The following is a 22,169-nucleotide window of genomic DNA, read 5'->3' as shown; positions in this document are numbered from 1 at the left end:
ATCGATCAAAATTGATCGATGTCAGAAAAAATTAACTTTCCATTGATAGTTATTTATACAAGATATTGATACAACGTCGGGTATACGTAGCATCAAATTGAAAAGGTTAAAATACATCGCCAATCGATTAAAATTGTTATTGAACGAATATTTTTAAGTAGATTCCAAGAAGATTCCAGAAAAATGAAGAAAATTTGATTTCTCTCTTCTTAATGCTATGCAATTCACAAATATCGCTGATCTAATTCTATTTTAGGGGAATAAGCGCGCATAGTGCTGTATTGTAGGAAAATTCGTGCACCACCGGTGCAAGGCGGTTGAACGACGTATTCATCTCTAACGTAATTGTTACGGGACTCGTACTCCGATCTTTAGTTTAATCAGGTAATGCAGTTTACCGGATACCGAGGCAACCGATGCACCGTGGAATATTACTGACAGCCACCACCCAGCACGCTCTGGCGTGGGTGATGTATTATTAATTATGCCAACATGGAGCTATTAGACCAAGACAATAGCCCATAATCTCCATGTACTGAGGTAATAGCACATTCAGAAACGTACGAGGCGTTCTTCACCGAACAATGATACGTACCGTGCTCTATTCATCGAGTTCATCGAACAATCTTGGCTAAAGAATCTGTGGAATGTTCCTCTGTTACCTCTGTCGATCTTTTCAATACTTTTTCGACGTGTTAAATAAATAATAATTTATCATTGGTCAAATTTATCAATTAATTAATTAACCTGGCTGAGCGAACGTTTCGTTGTCTACGAGATATTACGTATTATTACGTATACAGAAAAATTCAGTGGATTGATGTGTTTTGTGCTGGTGCATGAAATGCGACGCAACTTTAGACTGACGTTCACTGTATATTCATTCGGTAAAAATTACGTGTTACATCGCAGACCGCGCTGTGTTGAAATACATTACCACGCAACATTGTTCTATTACGCACACTGATCTTTGTTCTTCGCCCGTGTCTAGTTAATCTTTCTTGAACCGACTACCCACATTTCTCTTGCAAATTACGTGGCTCTCTAATCGACTTTGATCGTCAGTTGAAACATCACTATTTTCCGGGTATTTACAAAGATCAAAATTTTATATTTTCGTAATTTGCTGTTTCCATTTAGTTTCAAACGATTCTATAGAGGCGTGAAGTAGTATAACTTTCTGAACGTAGATTCCCTCGTTTGCCTAAAGAATTCGACACACATGGTCGATACGTCTGGTCGCGAATTATCAAGACGGCGTAATTTCTGACGGACTCTCAAGTGCCACTTAGCTACAATTTCCAGACGATCGTTGCAGTCGGCTGCTGTAACGCTTTATCTCTTACCGTCTAACGAAGCTGCGGTCCGAGATTGCGGCACGTGGAACATCAGGAACTCGTTAGTGCGTGAAGCATCCAGGTATTCCGGAAACTAACTCCATTTACCAGCGGTACCACGAACCTCGGTGCAGATCAGAGAGGCCTGACCGAATTAGAACGTTTCGTCCCTTCGAAACGTAATTTACGTTTCCACTAGGACGGATTGATTTGCGGCGATTCCTACCGGTTGGTCGGCGAACCCGAGTCGAAAATAATCGCGACAACTCGACGAATCCTCACCGGTACTCGACGTTCTCTTCTTTTTATTCGTTTTCGTTTCGAGAGCATCGATCGATCGACGACGACGAGGAGGACAAAAGTTTTCTTTCGAATTAGTTTGCATCGATTTAAATTGGCTTTTCGTCGATGAACGTAAAACGCGCAGTTCTCCGTTTGTTTTCTACAGATGTGCGAGTAAATATCACCGTTATTTGTACGGAACTTTCGTTACAATCGTCCGAATTTAGTCGTATGCGAAAAAAATAACTGGGCGCCCCTTCGTGTGCCAATTTTTAAATAAAATTCCGTTCGATTGTTCGTCATACGCGGAACGTTTTTTAAAATAAAACATAAATAGTAATAATCCCTCTCGATCCCGTTTAAACCTATCGTATTTAAGTTGTCCATTTTTAGATCGAACTGGGTCATTTTATATCACTGCCTTTGTGCTTTCACGCTGTTACGAATAAAAAAATTCTTTAGAAAACGGATTTTGTATCAACTCGTCGCATTTTACCAATCTCACTGGTATTATTTCGTGTCCCGATATTCCAACTCTTTGTTCCTTCCCTCTCACTTACAATTAGTCTGTGAATTCAGCAGAAACTTTCTTTCGTTCAACGATTCCAATGAAATGGCTGCACTCTGTTTCGAAGCACATTGTTGCACGCGGGCAAAAATTATGCAATGTGGTAGCGTCGGAAGCGCACTCGGAAGGGTCGCCGGAGAAAGAGGTGGGTAAAGAGGTGTGGTAATTATTATCATTGGAATTTATGGTGACATCGGGATTACCCTTTCTCCGTGTTCAGCGCCATGGAACTGCAAGAAACTATTATTACCCTCGCTCGTGTTTCTTGTTTTGCCGTACCCCTATCCCGAAGGACCTCGTCCTAGGTGAAAGTCATAAATCTCAGCCACCGCCCCGGCTACACCCACCCACTCATATCCGAGAAGCATTCTGTCCCGATAAAAAACCAGGAATCGAACGATACAAGTGGGCTCACCACACGCTAAGAAAATTGAAATACATATTCGACGATGGCTCTGGATACGAATTTGCATCCGGTTGTCACCAAGGAGAAATGATACATCGGCGGACGTGGATAGCCATAAAGCGATCCAGGCTACAGTTTGATCGTAAGGTGAGAAACTCGGGACGCGTATATACTTACGACCCAATAAACTGCTTACTCATTGCTGACGAAATTGACCGGTGACTGTGAGTAATGGAATGCGGTATAACGGTTGTTGGAACTTTATAAAATAAAATATTTGACGAAAGGGTTGTTAATAGAATCGATGTTCAATCAGCTAACCGAAGATAGTATAGATGTGGCTTAATTATAAGTGGCCTATATCGTACGAGGAGAGGAAAATTGATACACGCAACTCGTTTAACAGAACTGTAGCTAAAGTTGAGTTTAAACATTGAAATTTCTTTCTATACGCATGTATCTATAAAAGCTGGGAAATTCAGAAGAGTATCCTCCAGATAAATAGGGATATTATCGTATGTTTCGTTCTTGGAAAACATATATTTCTCCACTGAGCTCCTTGTATATAATATTTTTCATTCTTAAATTGCGCATTCGAGCAATATATTTTCAACGTTCGTTATTTTATTACTCTACAACGTTATTAACACAGTAGTACAGATAAACAAAAATAAAAGCTAGGAAGGAAAAAATCCAATTCCTCTGGATCAACGTTAATAGTAACTAGCTAGCATGTATTTTTAAAAATGAAAAGCTAAAATTAAATTTTACACACAATTATTTCGACCTTTTGTGGATAGGCTTGCTTGTTTATTGAAATGTTTCACGTTCAATTCAAAGGGAATAAATAATTTTCCATTTTAATCCGATTAAGAAGTATCGTACGAGAAATTTGTACTGTCGATGCTTTGACCATCGTGTTAGTATTAATAATACGCGATAGGAGCTCTACCTTTAGACTAAAATATCTATTGCGACGAAGCTACGCATTATTAGCCAGGATTAACATCAGCTTTCTCTACAGTAGCTGATAAGGGATATTTGAGAGGATTCGTCGAATACAAAGCGAATATATAACGAACTCTAACATCAAAGAGAGTTTTGCCATCAGAGAAAAAAGCTACGATACCTTTTAACGAATATTAGAATGAATAAAACATAGTCCTAAGATAATACGTACTTAATAGATCGTAGTAATAGCTACAAATCATCGAACGATTTTATCGAAAACGAATCGTTCGATCTTTGTATGAAAAGACTTCGTTCTATGCATTTTCATATGGAATCAACCCTTTTCGATTATATCGCCAATTACAGAAATATCCTGTATCGTATCTCCGCAAAATTCTATTTCCTTCGAGAAGATATCTCTCGCACCCGTATCCTTCAGAGTGATAGTAAAACTAGCCATCCAGTACAGTGAATAACTGAAATTCGCGCTTGCATTAAATCAACGTAGAATATATACGTATACTGGTTGAAATTCGATATAGAATCCGAGGTTCTGATCGGTGCAGTGCATTCGTTAGCCCGCAGTTTCTTTAACGCGGCGATAGACCGAGCGGAGCAGAAAGTGGAAGAATTATTGCCGTGTGTACAGATACGCCTAAGGGGCCTGGCTAACCCTTTACGATCCATTCAGACGATAGCCGAGAAACGATAGCCGAGGATCGATAGCCGAGCGTTATTGTGAAATTTTCTTATTACGTGTAATACGAGGAGCCGCGTGATTTACCGTCTTTGAAAAGAACCATCGAGAACGAGATTCCTAATTAAAGTCGTCTATATTACCGAGAGTTTACCAGTCGGGAGACCGTATGTAATTAATTCTCCGCAATATCTGGTTACCGTGCTCCATAGATACAACTGCAGATACCGCGTGCAGGAAAGAACGCGATGGAACTACTCGACTATTCGTGCGTAACGAAGCGAATTTACTCCGGAGCTGGTTCTTTTTTCGTGCCTTTCCTTTTCACCTTGTACGCCTCTGCCCACCCAACTCCGTGTCGCGATTAACCTAAATTAACCCTTTCTACACTGGTACGATACGTACAGCGATAAACAAACGTATCGGGAGTACGTAACTCGTTGTTGGAAACGATGAAACGTCTTTCGAAAGAACTTGTTTTCGCTGATCTACGATATCTTCGCTCTAAATTGTTCGTTGTATCATTTGTTCGCTGTACTATCGTTTGTTCCGACATACTTCAAGAAGTGGTTTACCATGTTTTTATACATTTACTTCTTTTTAAGTTAAACGCTCTTTGGCCCACGGCTAGTTTGCTTCAGGAAGTTGTTTCTAAAGACAGTGATAGTAAAAAGTTTCGTTTGAACTAGAGATATACCGACTAAGGTTTGGCCGGATAGCCCACTATCCGACTAACCGATTAATCGGCTATCAAGAAGCAGATCGGTCGGTCGATTAGTCGTTTCTGTCGATTATTTTCAAATATCGCTACAAAAGAGAAGGAAGAGAAGATTTCTTAACATTATCTGTTGTATTCATCTTATCGCGGCTTGTTTCAAAGAGTTGTTTCTTATGATAAAATTAAGAAATAATAACCAAAGTACTTGTTTCATTTATTTCAGTAAATAACAATTAATATTTTTGTTTTTTTATGTAATAATTACGTTACTTGTGAATATCTACCTATAAGTAAGAATACTGCGTATTAAAAAATAGCAAAATTATACTAATAGCAATAAAGGAAGAACATTGTATTTTTATTTCTATACCTTATAAAGTAATACTAAAAATTTGAAGTCGATCGATCGGCTGTTTTTGCCAACAAAATGTAGCCGGGTAGTCGGCTTAACCGACTAGCCGGTACGTAAGCCACACGCGTGACAGTAAATCGAAATTTTACATATACTCGATCAATGAATCACTAGCATCAATTTCTATAAGAAAGAAAGATAAAAATCGAGTCGGGAGAGATAGAATCGTTGTTGCGCGAAGCACGATTCGTTTCGCCTAACAGGCGGCAGATAACGTGATTCGTTTCTACAAAAAAGAAAATTTCGAAGAACCACGTGAACACTGGTGGTTTACCAATTGCTGCAAGTACAAACCGATAATTATGCAGTGCATACGGTGGACTCGTGCGTGTCGCAGCGTCACAACGTCTTGAACTCGCCACTTAATTTCCTGTTTAAAATACACGATCAATTATGTAAACGTTGCTCCCGTTACTTTCCCGACGAAAGTGAATGCTGTGGCATCCGTCGCGTGTGTGTTCCGTCGAACCTCGTTCATTTAGCGCAACGAATGACCATGGACGCTTATTAGGGAGATTGTATTGCGAAGATAGGTATCATGGGCGTAGTATGCTACAATTGTGTGAAATCGATATTAGTAACCGGTCAAAGCCAGTAGACCTGGTCGTATGGATAACTGTTTCCTCGCTTTTTTGTTTTTACTTTGTAAGAAGCAAAGAATTGTAGACTTATTACCTGTTTTTAGTTGCCATTCGTCCCCTATATCAATTTGAAACGTTATAATAATTTGTCAAATATACAGAAATTTCATTCTTTTATTTTCACCGGAAGAATTTTGCTGGAAGAAGTTTACTTATCTTTTCGACCACTGTGTCAATTTGGAATCGGAGGCGAATCGAATTGGGAAGATGGACGTTAATTTGCTTGCAACAATAGACAACAATAGACAATATAGAAGTTTCAAAGACTGAAGAGATGAATTTATGATATTAAGTTAATATTGTTCGGTATTAATGTCGACTAGTATCGAAGTTGGATGAGAAATTCGGTTAATTCGAGTTTAGATCAGCCAAACCGAATGTTAAAAATTCGTTTAACGTGTCATCGAACCTGTCCTTGGAAGATTGTAAATGAAGGTACAGGCGGGAGAACGCTAATGAAGATCTTTTGGCCGGTTTCCTGAATTTTGAATACGTTACGGTCCAAATTCGCTGCATTCGGCATGCAGGTGTGCAATGCAGAGAAATTCCATATGTCCTTAGTATGGAAAACTATTCCGCAATTCTGTAGTTCCTACGTGAAACCACTTTCGTGAATTTCTAATAGAGTAATTACTATCGTAGAAAGGAAGAAAGTGCAGAGAACCGCACGAAATTATTTTCTGAATTTTGCTGAAACCCGAACCAAGAATAAAACGAAAGAGGAAACTAAGAAATTCGAGACCAGGGAGGACAAGTATATGTAAATTTTTCACCTAGAAAATAACGAAAAGATCACGCATCGTTGCATCATAAATTCAGATCACGTAGTATACCTCCTGACTTTTTCAACGAGACAATTCTTAATAAGGTCTTTGAATTTATCTTGATATCGATTGTAATATTCTCAAAATGTATATGTAAAACCTCAACTTCTGTGTAAAATTTCCTAACATTTATTCACTTTTCGACCTCAACTTAACGAAAAAAGAAGAAGCGTTCATCGCACGGTTGATACTTGCAACAAAGGGAAAACAGAGGAAAAATATATGACCCATTTCGTGAAATCTTTCCGTGTGACCGCTTCAACCGGATACAACGCGAAGAGAGTATCGCAAACGAAAAAGGGCACAGTCCATTAAGCACACGTTCCAGAAATTCGTCAAAAGACCGACCCGGAGCGCAAAAGAATTAGCTGTCTTGTCCGATCTTTTTCGCGTGATATCTTCGCTGCGAGAGGAACGAAAGTGGTGCATCAGGGGCGACGACAGAACAGTGGCAGCGATGCGGCAGAATTTAAACGCTGCAAGTAGTCACTTGCTGGCCAGGTGATCCTCGAATGGTCGATACGGGTGCCCTTATTACCGCTGTCTGTCCTTAATTCAGAGTTACGCCACTGCGGCGTGCATTCTACCTGCGAGGAATTGCTTTCACAGCTCAATGAGAATCCTCCGATTACCCGAATCGGAGGAAGTGAAAGAGCAAAGGTTGTTCTCCAGTACGTGACAGAATGTCGCCACGATATTGGCGAACCGACTGACGCATGCGTCGCCGACGATTCGCCGCAATTTTGGAATCTTGTCAACAAACATCTCACTGTGCGCCCTTAACCCGCAAGCCGAACTAGCCTTTCGCACGCTCGCGACTCTGTTTTTTTCCACGTCGTGGCGTGATCGTCTACCGTCTACGATATTCATCTGGTTGAAACGTTTAGTCGACAGGAATCTAGTGGAAAGATAATATCGATGGAGTATACGTACGTCTGCGCGAAGGGGATGAACGTTGTTTTCAAAGTGTGATCGTGTGCAGTGAATAATATCTTGTTAAAAGTGATTTTCTGAGATGTATTTATTTGTATAAGGTGCAAGAGAATCTGTAACTCTAATTTATATAATATATATAATTTATATAATTTAGATTAAAAGCGTTTATATTGATTTAGAGAAAGTTTGAATCGCTGATGAGTCGAAAATAATTTAAACAGCTGCGTATACACGTGTTACAAGATGGATGAGATAGAAGCTGAAACCGATCGGTCGATCGCTGCCACGCTCTCCAAAAGGTAGAACACGAAGATAATTAAGTATGGTGAAATGAATCGTTTTACAAATTACTGTTTTTTTATATACGTTTCACTGCGATTAGTATTGGCTTCCAACGTATCGAGGTCATCCTCGACCACCCTCAGAAGGTCTGTTACAGCGGAAATCAGATTTCAGGGAACGTACGCTTAGATCTGGATGAACCAACAAGTGCTTTAGGTAAGCTACCGCCAAGGCGATCTAAAAACGACATCTAATTTAATTCCGAAGAAAACTGAATCTCTATGACGTTAACTGTTGCGAGGCGGAAACTGTTTCGACCGAAGAAAATATTTCAAACCACGCTTTCTCCAAAGAAAGTTGTTCTCGTCGAAAATGGCAGAGTGTACTTTGAAATTTATCAGATATTCGTGAACAAACAGAAAGAGAGAGAAAGCAGATCGTCGCTGATATCGTTTGCAATGAGGCATCGAAATGAATCTGAACGGAACCGACCGTCAGATAACTTGGCCAGAGAACGGGACAACTATAGTTTTAAGTTTCGCTGGTTGGTCGTGTCTGCCACGTTATCTCCTCTACTGCCTCCGATGTATCGAAAGCCGACCCTGCTGTGCGATAGATAGAGGGAACGCACCTCGCAGCAAGATATTCGATTGGCTCGTTGTAACGAGCCACGACTAACTTCGTATTTATTTTCGCGATATTTACCTTTGTTGTCGCTTCGCAATCACAAAAATTTCTTCTCTGTTCGAGTCGAACGTGTGCCAAATGTGTCATCGATCGTGTTGCATAACGGGTGACCTAAAAGACTTTACTACCGCTCTGTATACGTCACCCAGACGATGTTACCACGTGATTCTGGTATTGCAGGAACGCTCGTAGAGTGGATAGATAGAACGCAGGAAGAATCTCTCGTACGTTCACGACTGACTTTTCTTGTACTGAAGAGATCGTTAAGCCATGTCTAATACACTGTTCCTAGTAAAATACGAACATATTTCTTGCACGTTCTCTGCCTTTTCAATTTTTGCTAATTCTAGCTGTTACTTCATTACGTTTAACGAGTATTTAAATAACTTCTTACTCGAATCTAGGAATACGTAGCAAATAGAGAAACGTATCTGGTAACCATAGAATTTGTATTGGAAAGTATTTGCCTTCTCGTTATATTAAAATACATGTATTATAATTAGTAGCTTCCATTATTATCTTCCAACAAGGATTTTAGTTAATTTGCATATGAAATATCGTTTCTCCGAAATTTGAATTTAATCCATTTTGTCCTGTCGTTAATTACTCCATAATGAAGAAGAAGAAGAAGAAGTAGAGAAAGGAGAAGAAATTTATTACAAGACACGTGTATTAAACGTTAAGCGCTTCAGAAAATTTTCATTTCGTTTCTTATCGGTTGCAATATTTAGAGGATTAAAGAGACAACGTTTCATATGCGCCAACCAAAATAGCACAGTACATTTAATGATGAACTTTTTGCCATAGTATCGTTGTAAGTTGATCCTTCCCGCACACAGGAATTAGACTTAAATGCAAGGGAGAAGCTCAGGTGTATTTTACCGATCGATCGGCTGGAATTCGACGTAAGTTCTCGGCGTTCGAGAATTATCTTCACGTGGAGACGTATCTTGCTGGCGGTAAGTACACGAGATGGTAGTGATTGGAACACGAGTACCAGGATGTTGGATTAACAGATTCTCGTCACGAGTAGATGGCAAAGAAAAGACTATGATAACTGGAGGCGTCTACCCGTTCAGCCTAACGCTGCCAGAGAACTTGCCGTGCAGCTTCGAGGGCCGATACGGACGAGTACGGTACTCGATTAGGGCATTGTTGGACGTAACGACCATTTATCGGTTTTCCACCAATATTATTCCATTCACGGTGGCACCCATTCTTGACCTTAATCGCGATCCTCTCGCTCCCGTGAGTAGAAATCTAACAGCCAACGATATTGCTTTTGCGATGTGATTTCGTTTCTCAGGCGCAACCAGACAGTGCGTTTTCGAATTAACGACTCGCTCTTGCGCTTCGTTAATGCCAGAGAACGTTCAGCCTAAGACCGACGCCGTTTAAAAGTTTCAACGATACGAACGATCGTTTCAGTTGCCAATAAGTATCAAACAATCCAAGATGTATATTGGCCAAACGGAACCGATCAGCATGTCCATGACTGTTCCAGTTCGTGGTTACGTGCCTGGCCAGACTATACCGATTGAGATTGTCGTGACGAATCCCACCACCGTCGTCGTTACGAAAATCAGAGTCGTTTTTAAAAAAGTATACTCTTTCTGTATAACTGTAACGTAGTTGGGGGATATTCTACCGTAGTTCTTTAACATCTCTTTATATTCCTTCGAAGAATACAACTTTAAAAGTATGTATGCAAAGCACTGTCTTCAAAATTACCAACATCAATTTCAATTTTCTCTTTTCCTCTAAACAAATTTGTAAATGTTACCAAGACATGAATAAAGATGAGATCCTATGAGTTTTTTATAAGGAGAAACTGCCAGAGGAGAAAAATGCCAAAGAACCGTATAAGAGTACGTGTTACAAGAACAGTAGAATATCCTCTTAAATGTATCTCCTCTTTTTATGGCATGCTGCAAGTTATTTCCTTATTTTTGTAGTAAATATCGTAGTTAATAGCTTTATTTTAGACTAATACCAATTGCACTGTGAAAAAGTTTTTTCGTCGAATTTTATTTGAAAGCAGCACCTTTTCACGCAGCGTATCGCGGTAAAAGTATGTGGGTCATGCTCGAGATGTGTTTCTTTTATTACATTTTTATTCTCCCATCAGTTGTTTTAAATGATACATATTTTCTTAGGTGGTGTCTTATCGTTCGACGGAAAAGTCGCGTAAGCACAAAGAAATCGTAGTAGAAGTAGAACAGCCCGTTAATAAAGACTCCGATACGTACGATGTCACGTTTGACGTTCCTGCAGTACCACCCACCGGGATGATCCACTGCAACATCATCGACGTTCTATACACGCTTAAAGTGAGACTGTCTTAAATTTAGTACTGTCTGCATTCGACCGTAAAATCAAAATGAGCTAAGATTACAACTACTGAAAGAATCTAATTTCCATACAAATTTATCTTGGTATTTTGTACCATCAGAGAAACTATACGTAGTGTTCATTCCTACAATTCGCAAACCAATTCGTCGTGTCATTAGGTAATCGTTGTTTCTAGAAACCAAATAAATAGTCGATCATGATTCAATTCGATAATAGTAAAAGTCTTATAATAGCCTACATTTTACTATCTTCTATGTTTCATTGTTAATCCTGCTATTCTTCTTTCAAGTTGTTCAAATTTTTTATCGTGAAAAAGTTGTTCGAGTATGAGGAAAGTATAATAGAATCGTTCTCATAACGCGGTTTATTTCTCTTTTCAATTTTTTACCAAAGTTTCTCTTAAAATATAAAAATTCGACGCAGCAAGGTTTTCAATTCGTCGTTAACTTTCACAAATACAAGATTCTCTTCGGTCACTGGACACAATAAAAGAATTCTCATTAAAATTAATCAGATCGTTAAAAACGTAGCTTCGATACGTGTTTGCCAATGGTACGTGCAAACCAAGTACATACTACTTTTTCTTTACGCTCTTTATCCGAAAGGTCGAGGCCTGCGTAGACGTGAGCGAGTGGTACTACAGAATGTTTCAGAAGAACTTGAAACTGCGAACAAATATAGTAGTCGGCACTGTGCCACTTCAAAATTACGAAATCCCACAAAAAACAGCCGACGTGACAGAAGCTTTTTCATTTCATCCCCCGTGCGCCATGGCTACGGAAGAATACGCCAACGACACGCCGTCGTTGAAAAACATCGAGAGAGAGGAAACTACGAAACCAAGTTTGTCTTGTACGTACTGCCCCGTTACACAATATACGGCTGCTACATGTTAATTACCGGTATTTGTGGAAACTACCAGTTGGTTTACATTATTCTCCTGCTCAAGAGTGTAAATATCTCTGGTCAGTTGGAAACCACGGTAGCCACCTTGTCTTTCGCAATTAAAAGTTTCACTGAAATTCCGGCCAAACCTGTTGTCGCCCGCCGAGCCACTGATCTTTGTATTTTAAATAATCGGTGACATTTTGAAATCTCGATCGTGATAAAAATGAACGAACAGTCCTAATCTCAATGTCGTCAATTTTTGAAGAAAGAATTCTCGATAATTCCGTAAAAGTAGAATTCGGAAAGAATAGAACGAACCGAGAACAAATCTCTTCCATCTTCGTTACGATCTAAAGAGAATATTTGCAATCGAGAATTACAATAAAAAATTCTATTCGACAAACACTTAGTTGCATCGCAACCTCATCCATTATCCACTAAAACCAACTCATTGCCAAGTTTCTCTATCCATTTATTTACCAAGTAGTTCTAGCAGGACTAGCAAAACTAAACTGTATGTTTCTTCCAACAGTGCCGCTGTACGAGAAAAGTCAAATATATCGATCCTCGAAACCGGACAGGGACGATCCCACGGGAGACGATGGTGACAGCGACGGAGAGGTCAAGCCATACTCGCCTATGTATCGCGTGTACACGTTCGAATCATCGCAGAAGAAGGACCGTTAGATAAGTGCTTGACTTCGTAACTAGAAAAAGGGAGGAAGAGGGAGAAGCTTGCTTAATTATTCGTTCAAGGATTCGTCGTTTGTTAGCGGTGTCCGCAACGGATCGCTGAAGAAGAAGAAGAAAATTGTGATGCATCGTTGAAAGTAAAAAATAATTGTTCTTTTCAGAAATTGTATACATTTTAACCGGGGCGTGTACAAAAGTGTACGCGTGAATTTTACGTCCAATTTCGCGCTTTATCGATCGACCGATTGCCTTCGATTCTTGCCTTTGACTTTTTATTTCCTATATACGAAAGAAAAGAAGGGAAAAATAGCAAAAAAAAAAAAAGCATCATTAGAAACATCGAGTGAGATATGAAAATCCGTTGGGACCAACCTGTGCAGCTAATTAAATTCTTTAATCATGCGAGATAACTTGCGAGCAAAGTAATTCTATAATAATTGTCAGACCGTGCAACATCGGATATCGTCGAAACGAAGTTTGCGAAACAACTAAACACGTATTGCTTTAATGTTCAATGAAAACGTTCTCAATGAGTTTCGTTGAAAAATTAATTCCCCGTCCCGTGTTCTTTCCCTCACCCGATGGAAAAACATCAAGTGCATTAATACGAATTAATTTCATATAATGTATTTTTTGATCATTCAAAATTGTCTCATGTTTGTTCCACGAACGTTCTAAATTAAATGGGTTGATAGAAGCGTTGAGGAGGTGGCGTTTCCAAAGAGTGGCATAAGCGAAAAGAATCCTATATATGAAATGATAATTACGCATTAATTGTGCAACGATATTAATAAGCGTATTTTAAATAGTGAAAATTTAATCGAGTACTTTAAATATAAATCAACCATAAATGGTAATATGAATATTCATAATAACGAAATACTCGGTGGAATCAATTTCAATATTAGCAAATGCGGAAAGACTAACGACGGATAATAAAACGCAAATTTACTGATATTCTTATATACGTTGAAAATCATCATTAAAAACTTCTGTCAGCTTTAATACGATTGAAAAAGCTGCGAGTTTTCTCGCTCTTTTCTCTCGTCAAATAAATACACGCCTGTATACTTTTTCCTTTCATTAAAATAATATACGTGTGCTTTAAATAAACCGAGACGAATGCGTGAGAAATTGCTGAAAACCGAAAAATGTATTTGACGCATCGCGCGGCATTCATACGAATCATTAAACGGTGCCAGCTTACCGTTTCGTAATCTTCTCAACGTATGTACGGGCGAACGGTCTCGTTCACGTCGCACGCTTGAATTAATGACGTTGTTAATGCGTGATTCAACAATAACGTGCATCGATCGTCGTGGAAATGCAATTACAGAGAGTGGCGGTTGGTACAGGTGGCGAATAAACGGTGTACAAGACCCGACGAGTAGAGAAAAAAAAAACGCAAATGAAAAATCGTATCTATTCGTTGTGCCGTGGGATTTACTCTGATCGTAGCTCGTATTCAACGGAATAAATAAAAATGCCGCGTTCGATGCTGCGACTATAACTTGCCACCGAATTTGACAAATACCGAAGGTTACGAATACTCTTTGTTACGCCTCTCTTTGCTCTATATTCTCTATTCGAGCTTCCTTCTTTCGCGAAATCGCGAAAAATTTGTTAGTTTGTAATTTAATCGATACTTTATCGTTTACGCGACAGAATAGAAAATATTTGGACGAGAAGATACTATGGGAGACAAGGCGATGATCGCAAAGAGATTAACAATTTAAGTTTTACTTAAACACTCGGAATACTTACAAAAGTGACGTTTTAGAATTTACATTGTTATTAAAAAATAGTGACAATTTTTACTCCACTGGAGAGATTTGTGAAAAAATCAACAAGAGAGACGCGTGACATTGTGTCGGACATAACCAAATATTTCACTCGCGTGAAAACGTTTGTTCTTTCTAAAAATGGGAAACATTTCAAGATTTCAAACGATTCGAGATCAAGATGGTTTCAAGATGGCAACAAACGTTCGTTTTAAGCAACGGTTGACTATTAATATAAAATTGAAAAGGGCCGTTCCGTGGAAAACAGTTTCTAAAGAAATCTGTCACTAATTGCATCAAACTACGCTGAACTGCATATATTATCAAGATACATTACATGCAACTCGATATCGTGAAATTGCTGTACTCTAGGCCGGATTCGACAGGGTGTATAACCCTATCAGCTTCTTGATTTTGCGGTTGGCAACAGATGATGACGAAATTGGCAGGGAAGCTCCAACTTTGTGAGCTTTCGATATGGCAATGGTGGGTCTTTGATTACGGACGCGCTGTCTAGCAAATGCTCCTCGTCTTTCTCTGTTCTCCTTCGTTTGTGTTGCATCTTCCTTCACCACGGTGTGTATATCTACTTTGAAAGACCACATCATAGGTGGCCAAGTCTGGAGGTTCGGCTTAATCACGACACTGCAGCACGAGGTTATCCTAATTTCGTAGTGATTAAACGTTCCTGGCTTGTAACATCGACCAAGCGACGTGAAATTCACGAAAATTGAAGTTCCTTGTAAACCAGCTCGGTCTTTCCTTTTAATTTTTCCGAGGTTAACTCGCAATCACGTTACCGTTACCTGTCCTCGTGAAATAATTCACGAAACCGCATGTTTCAGCTTAAAAATCGTAATAATATGTGTATTTTACGATAATTAGTTTTCTCTATCTATAGATATCCTCAGGAAATTGTTCATCGTAATTTCCGAACGATTATTAAATAATTAATATACGTGAAGCTCGTATTAAGATGGAGTTATCATATTTCACGTCCGTTGGTTATAATTAATTTTGCGATCAGAAGGAGTATTGCAAGGCGGTCTCGAAAATTAATTTCTAATCAGCCATTACACTTCCAGCCCTATTCAGGCAAACGAAGAAACGAAAGCTCGTCGTACGGCGGCTAATCGATCTTTAGCGAGGTCAGGTCGCCTCGATGTACCCTTATGTTCAAGTCACAGCGTCAGAGTGTGCACCTAATTAAAAGTTCGTACTACTTTTGTAGAACCCGGTGTTACAACCATCGGCTGTCGCAAGAACGAGCTTCCGCAAAGGGCTACCGCTCGCCTAGCATTTGAAATTTCTCGTGTCTAACTAGAAAAATTCTTTCAGAAAATTCGACTTTGTCTCACCGCTGAAACCAAATTATAGATAGACCAGACTCTGTAGTTCCGCGTTTGCTGAAAATCGACGAAAAAATACGACGAGAGCTAAATGAAAGATAAAAGCATTGCCAGGTCTAGTAATTCTTCGTCGATCAAAGGTTTATTCATCGAATATATAGCGAAGCTTCCAATTTTGTTCGCACGAAATTCTCGTAAAACGCTATAAATGTATAGAACAGTAATTCAATTTCCATGCGAAAATATAGAAGAATTATTGAAAAGTTTCGGTTTCCATTTTATGGAAGATTTACAATGAGAATAAAATAATGTACGAGTAACCTTCAAAAGGTAACGAGGCGATTGAACCGAAAACGCGAGGGTTGTGCTCTTTGGAAAAATTGAAGGGTAATCCTTCATGAGGTAAGCAGGCAATGCACTCACTCCTACCCGGCTGCTTACTTTTTTCTTCGAGCCTGTAGACTCTGAAAATCGGGTTTGCAATACAATGAAGGCTTTCAAGGTAGCGTGCAATGTTGGCACTTGCCAACCGAACGATAAAGTTTCCTCTAAATTTCCCGCAGCGCCCCTGGCAGGAGACGAGTTTACGTGGATTTGCTCCAATCAGAGTTTGTTACGTATACACACACGGCGGATAGTTACCAATGAAAACACTCACGACGATGACATTCTCCTTGATGCAGCTATATCTATACATCACACTAGCGAATCGATGCTTCACTTTTCCTTCGTTTCATTAGTTAACTTATAATAAACTGCACGTGGATAATCGTGACGACGATCTATCCCACGTCGAATTTCACATTACTATTTCGCATTCATTTCTCTACATGTTTATTTTATGACATTTTAACGCGAAGAGCAAAGTGTGGATGGTCAGATGCTGTGAAAGCATTTAATCAAACTTTCACCGGGTTAAATAATTAATTAAACCTAAATACGTGTACAACGTTACATTATCAAAATGTTTTCTATGATTTTATTATGCGATTATGCGATTTCCATATTATCAAGGTTTTCGATTATCCGAAAAAGTCCCGATACGGTTCAACTCGGCTAATCGAGATTCTACTGTATCCACCTTTACGAATGAAACTGATAAAGTGCTTGTAGCAACAATTAATGACTTTGCACGCGTGTATTCAACGACAAACATGTCCTAATTCCTTCAAAGATTCCAGCAATCGAACGTCATAAGCCTATCAAGTGTTTGCAATCGATCCTACACCTGACTAAACTTACTGCATAATTTCCCAATAAACTATCAACTGAATAAACATTCTCGAACGAACAAATTCTCCAACAGTACCTATAGTACTTAGTTTATCCGCAACAGTTTAAGTCAAGTTACTTAATTTTAAACTGTGCCGCTTTAACTTATAATATTCTGTATTTTACGTGATAAGCAACATCAATGGAATTTATTTATCACCATCGCCCGACTTAAATCCAACGCAACTGCTGTGTTTACCTACGATCCGGAGATATCCAGTATTAACTAGAGTTTTCCGATTATATGGCTTGGATACGGTTAGAGTTGAAAGTCGAAAGACCGAAAAAAGATAAGAAGAAAGATGGTTCGCCGTGTGATACTAGCCAAGAGCGATGCGAAAACTTGTACACCCTCACCGAATGGGTTTCCTTTGAATTTCAATGGTCGACCCTCAGAGAATCACAAACGTTTCCGCGAAGACCAAGTACCGCGACCCACGTTCTCATTTACCCCCGGGAAAACCGTCTGTTCAGCGGCGAATTTAAATCCTGTCCATCCTTCCCTCGCCCCCTGAAAGCGTCTTTTTGCGCATAATTCTCTAAAGACGCATGAAAACGTTACACAACGAAAGGAACCAGTCGGAGTTTACGGGCGCGTGATTAAAACGTCTGTACAGGTCTTACCGGCACGAATTACCAAGGTAAATCACTTTTGACCTTATTACCCTCGCACTTTCCACCCTGAAAAAGGAAGACGTTTCTATCGTTGGTTCGCGCTTATTCAATTACCCGATCCCCTTACAGACGTAGCACCGCTTTGAGAAAACCGTGAGATCGATGCCTCTTTGCTCTACTCTTCAAGGTATCTTTACTTTTAAAGCCCCTCTAATGAACGCTAAATGCTGGTAAGACTTCCGCTTCCTGGACAACTTAAAAGATATTTTGATATTTCAAGTTACCAACTATCTTTGTAAATTTATTCCTCGCCTAGTAAACGTTCCTTCCATCTGTTATACTCATCAACGTCACGAATTCACCTATTCAGACTTCGAAACGCGAAGATTCAGTGACACTCGCTTCGGAATTGCAAGTTATTAAATCGTCGAGTCGTCGAATCGTTAAATCGAAGAATCGTCGAATTATTTGTCACACGCTATGTTCATTTATCGTATCTTCGGACATCTGGGACATTTTGCAATCTTTATTCGCGTGATTGTCGAGTATTATCGTTGGTCTCTTCGTTAAAACAGTCATTGTACCATGGCCCTCGTAGGTGGCTACATAAATCCGGGACTTATTGAGCCGCATAGTTAAGTACGGGCGGTTAAAACAATTAGCTGCGCTCGACGCGGCTGCACTAGCCCCGGTGTAAACAGCCCTCAGCAGTAATTCTGTTATCGGCGCTCGACGAGCATTCATAGGCTTAACGGGGCTTATTTCCCTCTCTCCCCGTTCTGACCATTTACTCCTCTCTCTCTCTCTTTCTCTCTCTCTCTCTCCGCTCCCCCTCTCTCTTTGCAACCCTTCCCCGCTGTCGATCTCTACCTTGCTACCTACCGGCTGAATTAGGAGTCAGCTTTATCATATCCAGAGTGCATCAACTTGAGCGACATGGGCGATGAAGTCAACTTTTGCATACTCGAAGCTCACGCATCACGGATGAAGAGGATTTATAACTTCTCCATGTTCCGCCGAAAATTGTGATGGATGCCTCGGTGGTGTGCCATCGCACACTTTCCTTCCTTTGTCCCTTCGTGTCCGACTGTTGGATAATCTCATTTTTTGAAACTGATGACAGTAAATACCAGCTAGGTACATATATACATACATGCTTTTGTCTGTCTATTATAGAACAGCGATTATATAAATAAATGATATAATGTGAATAAATAATATTCGCTATTAACAAATAATATGACTTAGCGCTACAAGCCAGAAGAGCCATCAAAGTATCCACTCGATGTAACCGAACAACCGTGAATGGAATATCCATTTCGTTTCGCAACTCTAATTTACTATACATAGCTATGAAACATTTGAGAAATTTCTCAAAACAAATCGCGACGAGTGCTTTATTACTTTTGCAATGTTAATTAATTTGCTATTGACAAGAAAGAAAAGAAAAAAAAACAGAAAATTTCCGTGTGAATTATTTACGCAACATTAATAATTATTACTCTATGCACTCAGATTTATATGTTCGCAACACTAATAACAGTCCAGTGTAGCCATTATATAACAGGCTACTGGTGAAACTGCATTTGATGGTCGAGGAGCAGGAACGTGCTTCCACGATCCAGTGGAAGAAGATTGGGCATTGAATATAAACGCAACGCTACTTTAAAAAACGCGATCATTCATCAACGCAACTCTAACTAGAAAACTAATTAAAACAATCGCGATGGTAGGCCGAAACACTAATTCTTAAAACAAAAATAAAACTAATATCCATACATGAAGAAAAAGCTAGTTCAAATATCGTACTACTACAAACTATAATACTATGAAATTAATGAAACCGGTGTGTAAATTTTAAACAATGAGAAAAGCTTTAAAGGAAACAAGAAAGACTCTAATATGCGTCATTTATCCATTACATACGTATGCTTGTATGGATATTTTATCTTTGTATTGAATACATGCACTCTGATTTTATAAGCAAATATATATGTATAATGAATACAAATTGTCATTTTCACTCGTACATACATAAACTAGTTATCAATATTAATACCACACTCGTGTCAATGATTGTGTCAATGCATCATCACTAATATTAAAAAACGCGATGTGCAAGAAGAGCTATTCTGAACTAATAAATAAGACACAGAAAAGAAAATGTTATTACTCACGAGTATAACAAATACCCGCGATCACTATGCTCGTTAAGAAATCTACGTAATACAACCAGTCACCCGTGTCGATTCGGACCTTTCATCCTACGACATGATTGAGTGACCAGAGGGACGAAAATGCATGCGACTCACGATAAGATGGGAGGATCATAGTCGGTGACTACCGATGCTGTGAAGACCGTCATCAAAGAGAAGCCATGCAGCAGTCCCATCATGGAAAGAACTATAGCGATACACAGAATATTATAATTTGCTCTTAAATATGACGTTAATTAGTTAGAAAATTTGAAGTAGTGGGAGATCTCTATTATCCTCTATTAATTTCTATTAAAATTTTAATAACTATATCCAAATCAAGAGTAGCGAGGAATAGAATTAAACAAAGTACAGATTACAAAATTACTTACATTCTTGGCTTTTGAAGTTCCACTAGATCCTTTTCAGGAAACAGAAGGAAGAGGAAGGAGTGATAAACCTTTAACAAAATATGACTTATTATACATATATGAATAATATATGCGTGAATAATTTATTTTGAAAATTAAGTAATGATTCGACAACAAATTTGAGATAATGTAATGTGGAATTCTATGAAAATGTTGAACCTTAATGATAATAAAAAAGTAAAATTGCTAGTAAACTCTAATTACTGTACAATTGAAACTCTGACATTAAAGTTTAAAATCAGACTTGTTTTTTCATTATGAATAATTAAAGCAGAATACAAGGTATAAAATTAATTGGTATACGATATGCAAAGATTCTTACACGTTTAGTTTTGAAGCATCACTGCGTCCTTCCCGAAGCGCATGGAAAGGTAGAAGTTATGAAAAACTGAAACAAAACATGTGAAATCTAATCTAACTATAAAAATAAGAAGGCTAAAATAATAATTTTTAACCACTTTATTTTTAATTTTATGATGATAATCTAATCATTTCTGAAGCACGTTAAATATATTTTTTGTGTATTTCAATATTATAACTATAGATTTTATGTCAATGGAAATTAATAATAGTTCGACCAAAATACTAATAATCAAATAAATTAGAATGCAATATACAGAGATACTTACATTCTTGAATCTGCTTTGTTATGATAACTCAATCATTACCAAATCTGCATGGGAAACCAACGAATTGATTATTAATCGTCTGTGTCGTCCATTTTGTATTAGTTCGAATTATCGATTATTAATCGCTGTGGCGTCTGTGATGTGAACCCCTTTTCTTTTACTCACGTTACCAACGAATAATCTGTACAAAAGAAAACCAACAATTTCAAATAAATGTATGACAAAAAAATCAATAATTTACAATAACATTACAATATCTGAACAAATTATAGTAAGATAAAGCAATAATAAAATCCAAAGTCTGCCTTAAAGACCAGTAATGTGAATTTTCAATAACTTTAATCATCAAAAATATAGCAAAAAATGAATGTATAATAAACCAATCATTTACAATAATGAAACCAATTATAGTGACATAAAGTAATAATAGAATCCAAATTCTACCTCAAAAACCGATAATATGAGCTATCGATGATTGTAACTTGCTAAGTACACAGTCAACGATGAAAATAAACGAAAATTTCTTAATTTTACTAAGATTATAATTAATAAATGATTAAATACGAACATACTATTTAAATGAAGCGGATAGAAGTGTAGAAATGCTGATGAAGTCGAAATGAAAGTACTAATAACAACAGGGTAATGCTCGACAAGACAAATTCTCGCTCCACGGCATTCAAGAGTACAATGACAGACCACGATTCTCCGCGAAACTACGACTTTCGAATATTTCGCACCAATAGCAAAGCTCCATTTGACGTGACAATATATTACGTCAATAGGAACAACGGTCAATTACATTTGAGAATATTCTCCACCAATAGGCACGCTTGATTTGACTTTGACAATATATTGCACCAATAAGAGCGTTCGATTTTTGTATATACAAGCGCGCGCAAATTTAGCGTATTCAAACAGTCAAATTGATGAAATTGATGAATAGAAAACATATTTAAGACAATGTTCAGTAACAAGTACGAATAGCTTTTATCTTTCATCATAATTTTATGTTTATCATCAAGCATAAAGGGTAAAAATGGAGATTGAGAAAAATCTATCATAAAATAAAGAATATTATAATTCGTTTTTAAAAACATAATGTTGATTATTCAAATTGTTTAAGATAATTAAAGATTGTTGTTTATTAGACTTGAATATTAATAATTGTTAATATGTTAAATGTAATAGAGGTTGATATTTTGATAACAACAAATATCATG

At 38.2% G+C, this 22,169-nt stretch overlaps 1 protein-coding gene across 1 annotated transcript; it reads left to right on the top strand.

Moving 5' to 3' along the window:
- The first annotated feature begins 7,619 nt into the window (after positions 1 to 7,619).
- LOC117154794 (arrestin domain-containing protein 17) lies at positions 7,620 to 13,541 on the top strand. Its single transcript, XM_033330076.2, has 9 exons — positions 7,620 to 7,870; positions 7,952 to 8,071; positions 8,155 to 8,270; positions 9,581 to 9,700; positions 9,775 to 9,989; positions 10,170 to 10,343; positions 10,898 to 11,071; positions 11,699 to 11,945; positions 12,514 to 13,541. Exons 2-9 carry the CDS (start codon positions 8,016 to 8,018, stop codon positions 12,666 to 12,668), a joined length of 1,257 nt encoding a protein of 418 aa, XP_033185967.1. The 5' UTR covers positions 7,620 to 7,870; positions 7,952 to 8,015; the 3' UTR covers positions 12,669 to 13,541.
- Positions 13,542 to 22,169: the final 8,628 nt, after the last annotated feature.

The sequence above is a fragment of the Bombus vancouverensis genome, chromosome 11 (assembly GCF_051014615.1).
Source record: "Bombus vancouverensis nearcticus chromosome 11, iyBomVanc1_principal, whole genome shotgun sequence".
Lineage (NCBI taxonomy): Eukaryota > Metazoa > Arthropoda > Insecta > Hymenoptera > Apidae > Bombus > Bombus vancouverensis.
This window is presented reverse-complemented; position numbering and strand designations above follow the sequence as displayed.